The following is a 14,663-nucleotide window of genomic DNA, read 5'->3' on the forward strand; positions in this document are numbered from 1 at the left end:
TTTTACCATTTATCAATGTTTTGAAAATTAATCTAGTTTTATTGTAGTCAAACAATCCAGGCCTATGAAATGAACTTTATTACCTTGTATATTCATGTCTTTTTGAGTGCTACTGTAGGAGTTGTTCAAACTTAGCATTGCATTCATGAGGATCTATTCAAATAATGACAAAAAGAATGTCAAATGGAAACATTGAATTAATAACAAAGACGGAATTGCAATATTAAATAGAAACAATAACCTGAAGCATTATCCTGGATATGAGTCGAGGCTGAATGGTCAGAAAAATGGCTTCTTCTCGATTACCTAACACATCACTGAGTAAGATGAATTTTCTCCCAGTCTGAACATTCAATATCAGATTTGTCCAAGCTTTTATGCTTATCAGAGGCATCCAGCCTATCCCTTACACGATTCCTCTTACTTGCCATGTCTGAATCAGTATTAACAGGAGAAATGCTACGACTACTCTCTGTATAGGACATTTGATTTGTAGGACTAACCATAACTCTCTTGGTTTGAATTATATTGCAACAAGAGGGACTAGCCTCCCCATTACATGTTGCAACCGGAGAAATCTTAGGATGGGATACATATGAGCATTGGGTAACAATAGATCCTTGAGTCTGTGATTTGTTGGGGGCAAAATTCCCATATGATGATTGAATTGGAGAAGGGGGCCGAGAAATTACTTTATTATTGATTGTATTACTTGATGGCAACAATGTGTTTTGACCTGAGAGAATAAGGATAGACTGAAAAGGTAATTGATGAAATGATGAAAACTAAGCATATATAATTAATAAAGAGTTTAATGGTCATTTACTAATAGTATAAAACAATCATAATTCACTGTTAATATGACTTTTAAACTAATTATCATAAAAGTTAACAAATTGATCATATATAATGGGTTGCGATTAGATGATAGTGTCCAACTTTTTACACTTTTAGAGTATAATCCTTTTTTCTTATTAATAAATGTATAAACTAGGAGACAACTATACCTTGGACACGAAGTTTCCTGTCGGGTGGTCTACCACGAGGTTTCTTTTCAATTGGTACATGGAACATTCATTGCTAGAGCATCTTTTCTCCTATTGCCATACACATAAATCATGGGTGGACAAGTTTCCAGTTTCTGCATTAGTGTTGACAATAGAAACACCTAACATTAAAGCAAAGCAAAGTCAATGCATCATTACTTGATTTCAACACATGATTAGTCGACAAAAAAATGTTGTACTTGGAGGAGTTTCATTACAAAGCCTTGATTGAGGAACCACTACATACTTTGTGTTTATCACCTCGACATTGGGTGAGGGTGGACTCTGAAAAGTATTGTAAATATCCACAGCCTTTTGTATGCCTTGCCTAAGCATGTGAATCATTACCTCGACCCATTGTTGATCCATCATCACCTTTTGCTCTTTCAAACACATATACTCATCCAGTATCTACCCCAAGCTCATCCAGCTCTTCGACGCCTAAACAATTAAAAATAAAATTATTCAAAAGTCATTTTTTAATTTCTTAACAAGATCCTTAGAAGAAAGGAGTTGAGAAAGACGCAAAAGGGATTAACTTCATTGATCAACGAATCAGAAAAGAGGGAGGAAGCCTCGTTGCGGAAGGTGGAATGTGTTTGAGAAAAATTGTTGTCGTTGAGGTACTGGTCGACGACGAGGGCAACATGAACACGACTGATCTTGTTCATTCCAAATGACTCTGCCGTATTGGGTTGGTTTGTCTTCCACATTGTCGTTTATTAAATTTTCAGCCACGAAGAAGAATAAGGAGGAAGAACACACACACACACACACACACACACACACACACGCACACACACATACACACTCAGACACACACACACACACACACACACACACACACACACACACACACACACACACACACACACACACACACACACACACACACACACACACACACACACACACACACACACATATTATATATATATATATATATATGTTCAAAAATTATAAATACTTTAATTTTTTATTAACAAATAAAATCAAGAATTATATAAAAGTACCAAATAAACATGTTCATTTTTGTTATCTTACATTTATTAAATAGATAATTTTATCAAACACTTATAATTCAAAAAAATATTTTAACAACTCTCAACTATCAATGATTCTCAGTTACTAACTAATTTTTAACTTTCAAGTAGCCTTTTCAGTTTACAACTATTTTTTCCAATCATAGCCTAAATAAATAAGTTATGTTTGTTTGCCTTAAATTATAGTTCAAAATAAGAACTTTGGAAGGCCTGATAACTATCATTCTTTTAGTTTTAAATTTTCTTTTCAATTAACTATTATTTGGAAAAAAATTGAAATTAAATTAATTATCTCACTCAATGAAAGAATATATTTATAAAAAAATTAAAAGCTTCATTTTTTCACTAATATTTCTATAAGATAAAAAATAATTAATTAAAAAAATCCTTAATTTCAAATTATACTAATAAGTAATTAAAAATATTTAATATATATATATATATATATATGTATATATATTATAATTAAGAACTTAAAAGCTTAACCACAAATTAAAAGTTATAAAATTTTTGAAATACAAATTAAATTTGAATAATTAAAATCTTAAATACTTTAAAATATATAAATTTATTTAACTATTTATTTACTGATCTGAGATTTTTTTAATTTTATGTAATGAAAAATAAAAAATATTTTAAATTTTAAAATAAATAATTTAAAACTTCATAATAAATAAACATAACTAAAAAAAATAAATCCAATGAATTATATAATAGTAAATTCTAACATCCTTTTTTTGACCATTACAATAACGTCTTATTAGGATACACATAAGATGATATTTTTCAAATAATTAAAGGGTTAATATAATGTGTAAGTGACGTCAATATAATATATATATAATGGATGTAAATATAAGGGGAAAATAATTATACATTAATAGTGTACAAATTTTTGCACCACCATCTAATCATAATCGAGAATAATTATAAATTTGTTGACTTATATGATATTTATGTAAAAAATCATATTAATAATAAATTATGATTAAATGATAACAGTGCATCATCATTAAACTTGTAAATATAGTATTCTTCAAACAAAATTAAGGATTACTGTAGGTGTAAAAAAAAACAAGGGAATGTTGTCATAATTTATTTACAAAAATCCGCCATATTGGGTAGTAATTTTCATATTTAAAAATTATTATAATTATTAATAGGAAGTTTGGATAAATGTAAGAATTGTAATAATAATTATTTTTAACTTTAATATTTAACAAACAACTATATATATAAATAAGAAATAGTGTCAATAAACTTCCTCTTTAGCACGTGAAAATGTATTTTATTTTTATATAAATAGATGCATCTCTTATTTTCTCTAATTTTATCTATGGTCCATATTAATTCAAATGCTTATTGTAAAAACGGATTCTTAAATTTTAATTCGGAATTTTTTATTGCGCCGGAACTCTAATTGGCAAAAATTAAAAAACTACTGTTCAAACTTGAAAGTATGGCGGTGATTCATGATGGCTATCTTTTAGATCTTTTTCGCGCCAAAATCCGTATTTTTTATCTTCCCATCCATTTAAATTCACTTCTCTTTGGGAAGAAATTCTCTTTACCGGGCATCACACATCTCTTCTTCGTGGGAACGAAAATGTGGAGGCAAGTGAAAGCCACAAGTCAAGATGAGTCGATCGGAAGAAGGAGGAACATCAATCCCGTTCATGTCGCCTTCATTGTTGATAAGTACCTCTGCGACAATCATTTCTCAAACACGCGTTGCATCTTTCGCAACGAGGCATCTTCTCTCTTTGCCACTTCGTCAATCAACCAGGTTTCTTGACCCCCTTCTGCGTTTTTGGCAACTTAACTCATCCAATTATGATAATTATAATTTGTTCCCTCATCAAATTATAATATCACCAATGATATCTACACAATTAACCTTTCATCATCACATATAGTTCTTAGTCGTAATTTTATATTTATTAGAGCACTTTGATAGTTAGAAAATAATAATCCTAACTCATTCAATTATATATATATATGATCCAAAATTGGTAACATTTAGCGAAGTATCCCATGAGTTTCCAACCCATGAGTTACCGTTGTTTGGACTGGTTATTGGACTATGGGTTGAGTCTTGTGCCCTCCTTAAGAATATATTATGTGAATTCAAGTCTTCCCAAAAACTTAAATACATGGGGTTTCTCAACAATATATTACTTTGTTTTTTGCATAGTTGCCGAAGACTTTGGAGGAGATGCTGAATGAGTATATATTTTTGAAGAAACAAAATGTGGTCCTGAATCAAGAAAGAGTCATGGTGATGGAAGAGAAAAACAGGATTCAAATACTGTTGCAAGGCATGCAGAATGCCCTGAACACTTACAATGCTTTTCAGAGGTCACCCTCACTGAATGTCGCGGGGATGAATGCAAATTTTGCAGTAGTTCCTCAACCGAGAGTTTATAACAAAACTCCTCAAGGTACAACGTTTTTTTTTTCCTTGACTAATCATGAGTTGAAATATTGGTTACCATTGTATGTTCTTGTTTTAATTCAAGGAGGTTTGCAACTGTAATTGCTTAGAGCTGTCATTGAGTCCAAAGCCCACAACCCATTCCCATTCAGCCCCTACTTAATCCATTAAAATTATTGTCCCATATTGTGAGTTATTTTCATCTCCAACCCATGAATTTAAATTCTTTAAGGGGTTGGGGCTTTTAGTGGTTGTTGCATTAGCCTTATTTGCTTGCAATCATGAGTTGACATATTGATCATTATTGTATGTTCTTGTTTTAATTTTTATATGTCGGTTGTTCTTGGTTTAAAGGTGGTCTACAACTTCAATTCTTTAGTGTTGTCATTTAGTCCATAGCCTACAGTCCATTCTGCCCTTACTTAACCCATTGAAACTGTAGTGCTTGTTTGAGAATTTTTCTGTTGGAAATAGAGTTTTTTTTCTTGTAGAAAAGCTCTCAAAAACTCTTCTAGCTTTATATCCAAACATGCTCATAGTCCCTCATGTGGGTTGGGGTTTTAGTAGGCTGTTGCACAAGCCCGATTTGCTTGGGATTTTCCTCAATTTTTATAATCTCAACAGTAACAACTACTTTAAACTGTTTAAATTGTGGTAGCAATTATCATTGTGAATGATTTTGTTGTCAGTTATAGTAACTTTAAATTGAGGTTGCGATGTTACAGCTGTGGATGTGTGGTGATATCATTAGCTGGTGTTGATGGGTTTAAGTTATATGAATGATGTTTTGACCTTGCTTTGCTTTTTGATTAGGTGTTTCTACTATTACAAGTATTGCTGCTGCCATGCAAAACACATCTAATACACAGTTGCTTACTAGACCTGTCAACACCAATGTGGACACTGGAAACTTCTCAACACCCATGATTAGTGTGTCTGACAAGAAGAGAAAAGATACTGAAGCAGTAAATGGGCCTATAGTTGCAAAGAAACCTCGTGGTAGACCACCTGGCAGGAAAAATCAAGTCCAAGGTATAATTTTCTGTGAATCTATTAAGTATATTCTAAGCTTTCATAATGTCATCAATTGCATTTTTACTCTATCTTTATTTTCAGGTGAAAACACATCACCACAATCAAGTAATGCTGTCAACAACCAAGTAGTTTCTTGGCCATCTTCTTCTGCAACTCAATCATCATCTGGGAACTGTGCACCCAGCGGATCACTGGTTCAAGGATCCAATGCTGTCAAAGGCTCATTCAATCACCCTCCACTTTTTGTTCCAGACAATTCCCCAATTCCAAAGACACCTACAACACAATCCTCTCAGAGTGATACATATGTATCCCCTACTAAAATTTATCCTGCTGCATCTTGCAACGGAGAGGCTAGTCCTACTTGTTGCACTATGAATCCAACCAACAAAGTTATGGTTGGCCCTGAAACACAAATGGCTTATAAAGAGAACAGTCATTGCAATTCTCCTATCGAAGTAGATACAGGCAAATCAAGTAAGAAGGATGACGTAAGGAGCAAACTGAACTTTGATGCCTCTAATATGCCTGAGAGCTTGGACAAATCATTGTCTAATGAGGTTTATACATCTGAGTCTGACAAGGAAGTTGACATATCTGACATTGATTTTTCCAACTTGATGGATTGCTGCCCATTCCTAGGAATCACATCCGAAGATTTTTCTTACCATCCAGTTCCAACTCATTCCAAGGATAATGCTTCAACGTATTGTTTCTATTTAATGTTGCAATTCCTTCTTTGTTATTTAATGCTTGTATCTGGCATTGTTTTTATCTTTATTTAATAGGTCTTCTCATGAATGCAATGCTAATCATTTGACTTACCATCAAACTGCAAACAATCACTGATAAATATTTGAATATACAGGGAAATAAAGTTCATTCTGTATTCTGCATAATTTTGCTCTAAACCACTGTTTACTGAGAAGTTTTTACCTTTGCAGGCCTTGATAGTCAACATGTCTGACTCTTAATTTGGGATATTAAACACCATTCATTTGTTCCTTAGCCTGTTTGGTCATTAGGTAAGGCTAAAATGATTACTCTTTTAGTGATTGTTGATGACTTTAGCCTTTGTTGTTTCTGGTTACTTAAACCAAAAAGGAATAAGTTACTGTAAAGGAATTCATTTGAAAAACTTCTCACGAAGTAACTAATTATGTTTTTGTGAAGAAAATTATTGCATGCCAGATCACAACTGACTTGTTTGATGTTATCTGTTACTCTGTTGTCAAATTTCTTGGTCTAAGCCTTTAGCTAGTTGTGTATCTGTTTTCTCTCAAAGAAAATTAACTTTCTTCAAGTCTGGCTTTGATTTATTTTATTTTATTTTTATTATTATTACAGTGGCTTTCATTACTAATTACTATAATGGAATAAATCCTGCTAAGTTTCATTATTTTTGTTTGCCATTTCCAATTTTCCACTGATTATATTTTCTCCACTCTTGTGCAGGCAGTACAACTGAGAATTTGAAGTTACCAGTCAACAAGGTTTATGTTACTATGTTACGGGAAATGGATCATTTCCAGCTAGTAATTTGGTATGTGACTGTGATAACATTCAACAATTAAACAATTCGTTTGACGTGGGACGTATAACTAAGCATTGTAGTGAAAAGCTTTCAGATAGTTGTGTTTCTATTCACTCTCGAGAGTAGAACTAGAATTGACTTTTTTCAAGTCTGGCTTTGGTTACTAATTACTGTAATGGAATAATTCCAATTTCCAGCTAATAAGTTCCATTATTATTTAATTTGTCATTTCCACTTCACTTATTATATTTTCATCACTCAGCACAACACAGAATTTTGAAGTTACTTGTCGACACGATTTATGATGTTACGTTACTTATGTTAGGGGGAAATGAATTCAGTGTAGTCATGCAATCACACGATCAGTGATTTGTAAACTATGTGATAAACATCAGATGATTCAGATATCAAATTTGCGTTTTAAATCTGATTTATTGGATAAAATGAGTGACTTGATCTTCATCTAATGGTTTAAACTGCTGACTGCTTATAAATGCAGGTTGCAGACAATGAAGAGACATTGCAGAGAACTTTGTCTTGTTTTAATTTATAGTTTAGAATAAAACAAAATTTTATAATGGCTAAGGATGTACAGTTGTGTAAAATTGTCTAATAACCGTAGATAGATTGGATTCTTCCCATCTGATTTTTCTTTTCCATTTTGTGATTCTAATTACTTGAACTCTGCAATGGAAATGCCATGAAATGAGGGGTCCTTCTATTCTTTTTGGTTTCATTTTCATTATTCAATGATTCCACCCTCGTTGGAATTTGGAGATGATATACTATGTGTGCAACTTTGGCTATGTGTACAACAATTTGGACTATTTGAAGCTAACTTTCTCTGTATGCATACATTAAAATGTTCAAGAATGAAGGCAAAAGTAGGTGTAGCTGGCTTTAGCGGTCATTCCAACATCTCATATATATAAAACAGAAAATAAAGAAAAACGAAAGGTTAAATTAGTTTTTTTTCTCTAATTCATTTTTTAGGTTCAATTTCATACTCTAATTGTTTTATGTTCACTTTGATTTTTTAATTTTTAAAATCGATTCAATTTTTGATACTGCTGTCTAAATTAAAGTGACACTATTAGGACATGTACGTTTTGTAGCAGTCTAAAATCACTTAGTGGTCATTTTAAACCATCACAAAGTGTGATTTTTTAACATTGTTGGTCCAACTTAGATAGTAGAACTAAATCAAATCGATTTTAAGAATTAGAGAACCAAATTGAACTAAAAAACACACCAAATTAAACCTAAAAAATAAACTAGAGGATCGAAAAATTAATTTTAAACAAAAGAAAAACTCAATATAAGATGGTGAGAGATTTGTTTATGCAAGTGTTGTGTTCTTTCTAGAAATCGTAGAGAAGAGTGTTCCCGGGTCGGATTGAGTTGGGGTTGGCTAAGCCCATTACCCAATTCAACCAAATTTGAACAACTGGGTTAGGTTTGGTTTGTGCAATTTTTTTATAGACCTGACTATTGAATCTCAAGAAAATGAATGGTAAGGATGAGATTTAACTCTAAAAGAATTATTCTTGAAGTGAGTGGATCCTCCTTTTTATTTATATATAATAAATTTAATTATATAATATGAGTTGGATCGGATAAAAAAAATTAAACTTATTATCCAACCCATTTATTATCAAATCTTAATTGGATCGATTTAAATTTAAATTTAAATTAAACACTTAAATAACTCAATTCAATATAAATGGATTAAATTGGGTCACAGATAGACCCGAGATGTGGACATCCTTAATCACAGATGTCTGAAATGACTAGGATGGAGACAATGTTGTCAAATGAGGTGAAGGATCATTTTCAACAGTTTAAGGGATTGGGTCTTAATACTCTGAACGTGTAGGATTATTTTTTTGGTCTTAATCTTCCAATTCTTCAACGGAAAGAGACCTCTAACTAATCTGGAGTTCGATCTAAAGGTAAGTAAAACTTGACCAAGAATTATTTTCATCAGGGATTGAACTTGAGTACAACTCGAATGAGGGCACAATCACTTTAGTCTTTAAGATTAATAAAATTAAAATAAAAAAATCTTTGTAATGCATCTGTTAGAACAAAGGATGAAAGTTTGAAAAAAAAGAAAGGAAAAAAAAAGAAAAAAAAGGCTTCAGGTCCCACATCGCTCAGGATAAACACTTGAATAGTGTTTCACTCCCTATATATAGAGAGCTCATTTCTTCATTTTTTCTTGCCCCAATTGAGAAGCATTTCCTCAACTTTTCTTTCTCCCTCCCATATTTCAGCCGATGCATTTCCGGCAAACTTCTCCCTCTTTCTTTCTGTCGCTCTAAAATTTCGGTTGGCTATAAGAGTGACTTTTTAAATCATATTTTTCGGTTTAGTGACTTTTCAAGTCATATTTTTCGGTTGGCTATAATAGTGACTTTTTAAGTCATATTTTCAGTTGACTATAATAGTGACTTTTCAAGTCATATTTTTCGGTTGGCTATAATAGTGACTTTTTAAGTCATATTTTCGGTTGGCTATAAGAGTGACTTTTCAAGTCATATTTTTCGGTTGGCTATAATAGTGACTTTTTAAGTCATATTTTCAGTTTGCTATAATAGTGACTTCTTTTTAAGTCATATTTTCAGTTGGCTATAATAGTGATTTTTCAAGTCATATTTTTCGATCGGCTATTAGAGTGACTTTTCAAGTCATATTTTCGGGTGGCTTTAGAGTGACTTTTCAAGTGATACAAGAGGGTGTAATTCTAGAAAATGTTTCCTCAGTGTAGTGGGAATCTTATACAGTGATCTGGGTTGTTTTATCCTGGGGACGTCGTGGTTGATAGTCTGCTTGCACAATTTTTTGGCAGTGCCACGAAACGTCTTAAAGAAAGTGGTATTGTCCGTGACTCAGCCAGTAATTTTTTCGGTTTGCCATAAACTATTGTTACAACAATTTTAAGACGTTTTCGGTTCTGCTATGGCTACTATAGATATTACTAGCTCGAACAACAATGACCTCAACAAACTTTTTAGGTTTGAAGGGTATCATTTCAAACGTTGGCAACAAAAGATGATGTTTTCTTTAACTATGAGAAAAGTTGCCTATGTTTTGAACATTGATATTCCGGTGGTACTTGAGGATGCTGAGAAGGAAGTGAAGGATAAAATGACTATGGAATTAGCTCTCTGGAATGAAAATGATTACATATGCAAGAATTTCATTCTGAATGGGTTAGCTGATGATCTCTATGATTATTATAGCCCATATAAGTCTGCCAAATTAGTTTGGCTGGCTTTGGAAAAGAAGTATGATACTGAGGAAGCTGGGACTAAAAAGTATGTTGTTAGCCGCTACCTCAAGTATCAAATGACTAATGATAAATCAGTAGAGTCTCAATCCCATGAGATACAGAAAATTGCTCATGATATCATATCAGAGGGTATGGCATTGGATGAGCAATTTTAGGTTGCTGTCATCATAGACAAACTGCCTCCTGGCTGGAAGGATTTCAAAAACCTTCTCAGACACAAGACCAAAGAATTCTCTTTGGAATCTCTGATCACACGTCTGCACATTAAGGAAGAGGCACGTAGACAAGATCAGAAAGATGAAGTGTTGGTTGTGTCTCACAACAACACTAAAAGGAAGAACACATGTGCAGTTCTGAAGCCTATTGACAAAAACTTTAAGAATCAGAACCGCAATGTGAGCAATACCTCCAACCGCAACAAGAACCCCCCAAGGGTCCAACATGCTGACAACATCCACCTGCCAAGAATAATTCTGGTGAGCCATTCCTCTGCTACAATTGTGGCAAACCGGGACATATGGCACGTAAATGCATAAATCCTTCAATGACAGGTGCTCCCCCGGCTAACATGACTCAAGAGCCATACATAGCTGTGATAACTGAGATCAATATGATTGGAGGATCAGATGGATGGTGGGTAGACACTGGTGCCTCCCGCCATGTTTGCTATGACCATGCTATGTTTAAAACATACACAAATATTGAAAATAAGAAAGTGTTGCTGGGTGATTCCCACACCACTACTGTTGTTGGAACTGGAGATGTTGAATTGAAGTTTACCTCTGGAAAGACTTTGATTCTCAAAGATGTGATGCATACTCTAGAGATGAGAAAGAATCTGGTTTCTGGTTTTCTTTTAAACAAGGCTGGGTTTACTCAGACCATAGGTGCAGATTTATTTACTTTGACCAAGAATGGGGTATTTGTAGGGAAAGGGTACGCCACTGATGGCATGTTCAAATTGAATCTTGATATTAATAAAGTTTCTCCTTCTGCTTACATGCTGTGCGATTTTAATATCTGGCATTCTAGACTTTGTCATATAAGTAGTCGTTGCATATCTAACATGAGTAACTTAGGTTTTATTCCAAAGCTATCTTCAAATCACTTTGAAAAATGTGTTTTTTGCAGTCAATCTAAAATAACTAAGAAATCACATAAATCAGTAGTTAAAGAATCTGAGCCATTGGATTTAATACATTCTGATATATATGAATTTGATGGAACGTTGACCAGAAATGGAAAACGATATTTTATCACTTTTATTGATGACTGCTTTGATTATACATATGTATATCTTATGAAAAATAAAAGTGAAGCGCTTGACATGTTTAAGTTATTTGTAACAGAAATTGAAAATCAATTCAATAAGAAAATTAAGAAACTTCGAAGTGATAGAGGCACAAAGTATGATTCCAGTTTGTTTAATGAGTTTTATAATTTGCATGGAATCATACATGAGACGACTGCTCCATATTCACCTGAAATGAACGATAAAGATGAAAGAAAGAACAGAACTTTTACAGAATTAGTTGTAGCTACTATGTTGAGTTCTAGTGCAACATCTTTTTAGTGGGGCAAAATTTTGTTAACTGTTTGTTATGTGCTAAATAGAATCCCCAAATCAAAAAGCAAGACATCTCCCTATGAGATATTAAAGAAAAGACAACCAAATTTATCTTATTTAAGAACTTGGGGATGTCTGGCCTATGTAAGGATCCCAGACCCTAAGAGGGTTAAACTTGCAAGTAGAGCCTATGAATGTGTGTTCATTGGTTATGCTATTAATAGCAAAGCGTATAGGTTTTATGACCTAAACGCAAAAGTGATCATAGAGTCAAATGATGCTGATTTTTATGAAAATAAATTTCCTTTTAAATTAAGGGATAATGGGGGTACTTCATCGAGTTATCTTCCTGCTATTAGTAGTGAAAATCTTGCACAACTAGAACCAGATATAGAGCCTCGAAGAGGTAAGAGAGCAAGAATTGCTAAAGATTATGGGCCCGATTATATGGTCTATACATTAGAGGAGGATCCATCAAACCTCCAAGAAGCTTTGTCTTCTTTGGATGCTGACTTGTGGCAAGAAGCCATTAATGATGAGATGGATTCTTTAGAATCTACCAAGACATGGCATTTAGTAGACTTGCCTCCTGGTTGCAAACCAATTGGTTGTAAATGGATCTTGAAAAAGAAACTAAAACCTGATGGTACAATGGATAAATACAAGGCTCTCCTTGTAGCCAAGGATTTTAGGCAAAGAGAGATTGTGGATTTCTGCGACACCTTTTCACCAGTCACTAGAATAACATCTATTCGGGTGCTAATATCTCTTGCTGTTATTCATAGTCTAGTGGTACACCAAATGGATGTTAAAACTGCTTTTTTAAATGGTGAATTGGAAGAGGAAATCTATATGGAACAACTTGAAGGGTTTGTGATTCATAGACAAGAAGATAAAGTCCGCAAGTTAGATAAATCTTTGTATGGTCTAAAACAAGCACCTAAGCAGTGGCATGAAAAGTTTGATAACTTAATAGTCTCGAATGGGTTTAAGGTGAATGAAAGTGACAAATGCATTTACTACAAATTTGTAAATACTATTTGCACTATCATATGTGTATATGTCGATGACCTTCTCATATTTGGTTCAAATATTCATGTAGTGAACGATGTGAAATCATTGTTGTGTAACAACTTTGATATGAAAGACCTTGGAGAAGTAGGTGTAATCCTTGGTATTAAGATTACTAGGTCAAAAGAGGGAATTTCTCTGGATCAATCTCACTACATTGAGAAGATCTTAAAGAAATATGACTACTTTGACTGTAAACCTGCTAGTACACCATATGATCCAAGTGTAAAACTGTTTAAGAACACTAGTGAAGGTATACGACAAACTGAGTACGCAAGTATCATTGGCAGCCTTAGGTATGCCACTGATTGTACTAGACCCGACATAGCCTATGTTGTGGGATTATTATGCAGGTTTACCAGTAGACCTAGTATGGAGCATTGGCACGCTATTGAAAGGGTAATGAGGTACCTTAAAAGAACCATAAACCTTGGATTACATTATAAAAGGTTTCCCGCTGTACTTGAAGGATACAACGATGCAGATTGGAACACTCTTTAAGATGATTCCAAAGCAACCAGTGGCTATATATTTAGCATAGCTGGTGGGGCTGTTTCTTGGAAGTCAAAGAAATAGACTATCTTAGCTCAATCCACTATGGAATCTAAGATGATAGCATTAGCAACTGCTAGTGAGGAAGCAAGTTGGCTGAGAAGCTTACTTGCAGAGATTCCTTTATGGGAAAGACCGATACCAGCTGTGTTGATCCATTGTGATAGTACCACGGCTATTGCAAAAATTGAGAACCGTTATTACAATGGTAAGAAACGACAGATACGTCGTAAGCACAACACTGTTAGAGAATTACTCTCAACAGGAGCTGTTAGAGTGGATCACGTACTCACTGATGATAATTTAGCAGATCCTTTGACGAAAGGATTAGCTAGAGAGAAAGTCCATAACACTTCTAAAAGAATGGGACTATTGCCCTTACTATGATTATCATTCATGATGGTAACCCGACCTAAATGACTGGAGATCCCAAGAACTAGGTTCAATGGGTAATAACAAGTTATGAAGTGATATGAGATGAACATGCTGTTATAAGTGAAAGCAGCATGATTCCTGAAGTAACAAGAGGATGAGTTATGAAAAAAAAATTCATAATTCTTAATGAGATCTATACTCTACGTTGAGTGGAGTACCTAGGCTACAGGAGTACTCTTGATAGACTCACCTATGTGAATGTTGAAGTGGGGACCGCTTCATATGAAATTTTGGGCAAAAATTTCTAGAGCGTTCACTATACCCGGATAGACGTGCATGGCCTTTAACGCACGGGCTTTATAGAATACACCTATGAAAAGGTTGTGTGTGGTTTGATGTCGGAGATAGAGTTCAAGACTTCGAGTCACTCTAGTAAAATCTAAATCTTACTCACTATGCAAAGGTTCAAGTTGTATGACACCCTTGTTTATGCACAATTTTATGAAATCCTCGAAAATCTTCTTTTCAAATTTCAAGTGGGGGATTGTTAGAACAAAGGATGAAAGTTTGAAAAAAAAGAAAGGAAAAAAAAAAGAAAAAAATGGCTTCAAGTCCCTCATCGCTCAGGGTAAACACTTGAATAGTGTTTCACTCCCTATATATAGAGAGCTCATTTCTTCATTTTTCCTTGCCCCAGTTGAGAAGCATTTC

The 14,663-nt window shown here is 33.8% G+C and overlaps 2 protein-coding genes across 2 annotated transcripts; one reads left to right on the top strand and one right to left on the bottom strand.

The window, feature by feature from the left end:
• Positions 1-314: 314 nt before the first annotated feature.
• On the bottom strand, positions 315-1,759 carry LOC121174692 (uncharacterized). Its single transcript, XM_041014503.1, has 3 exons — positions 1,586-1,759; positions 1,066-1,141; positions 315-736 (listed from the first exon to the last, which is right to left on the bottom strand). Exons 1-3 carry the CDS (start codon positions 1,757-1,759, stop codon positions 315-317), a joined length of 672 nt encoding a protein of 223 aa, XP_040870437.1.
• A 1,916-nt stretch (positions 1,760-3,675) lies between these two features.
• Positions 3,676-7,313, top strand: LOC102665376 (uncharacterized). Its single transcript, XM_014774487.3, has 6 exons — positions 3,676-3,875; positions 4,284-4,530; positions 5,337-5,555; positions 5,640-6,264; positions 6,503-6,583; positions 7,014-7,313. Exons 1-5 carry the CDS (start codon positions 3,696-3,698, stop codon positions 6,507-6,509), a joined length of 1,278 nt encoding a protein of 425 aa, XP_014629973.1. The 5' UTR covers positions 3,676-3,695; the 3' UTR covers positions 6,510-6,583; positions 7,014-7,313.
• Positions 7,314-14,663: the final 7,350 nt, after the last annotated feature.

This window comes from Glycine max, chromosome 1 (assembly GCF_000004515.6).
Source record: "Glycine max cultivar Williams 82 chromosome 1, Glycine_max_v4.0, whole genome shotgun sequence".
Classification (NCBI taxonomy): Eukaryota; Viridiplantae; Streptophyta; class Magnoliopsida; order Fabales; family Fabaceae; genus Glycine; species Glycine max.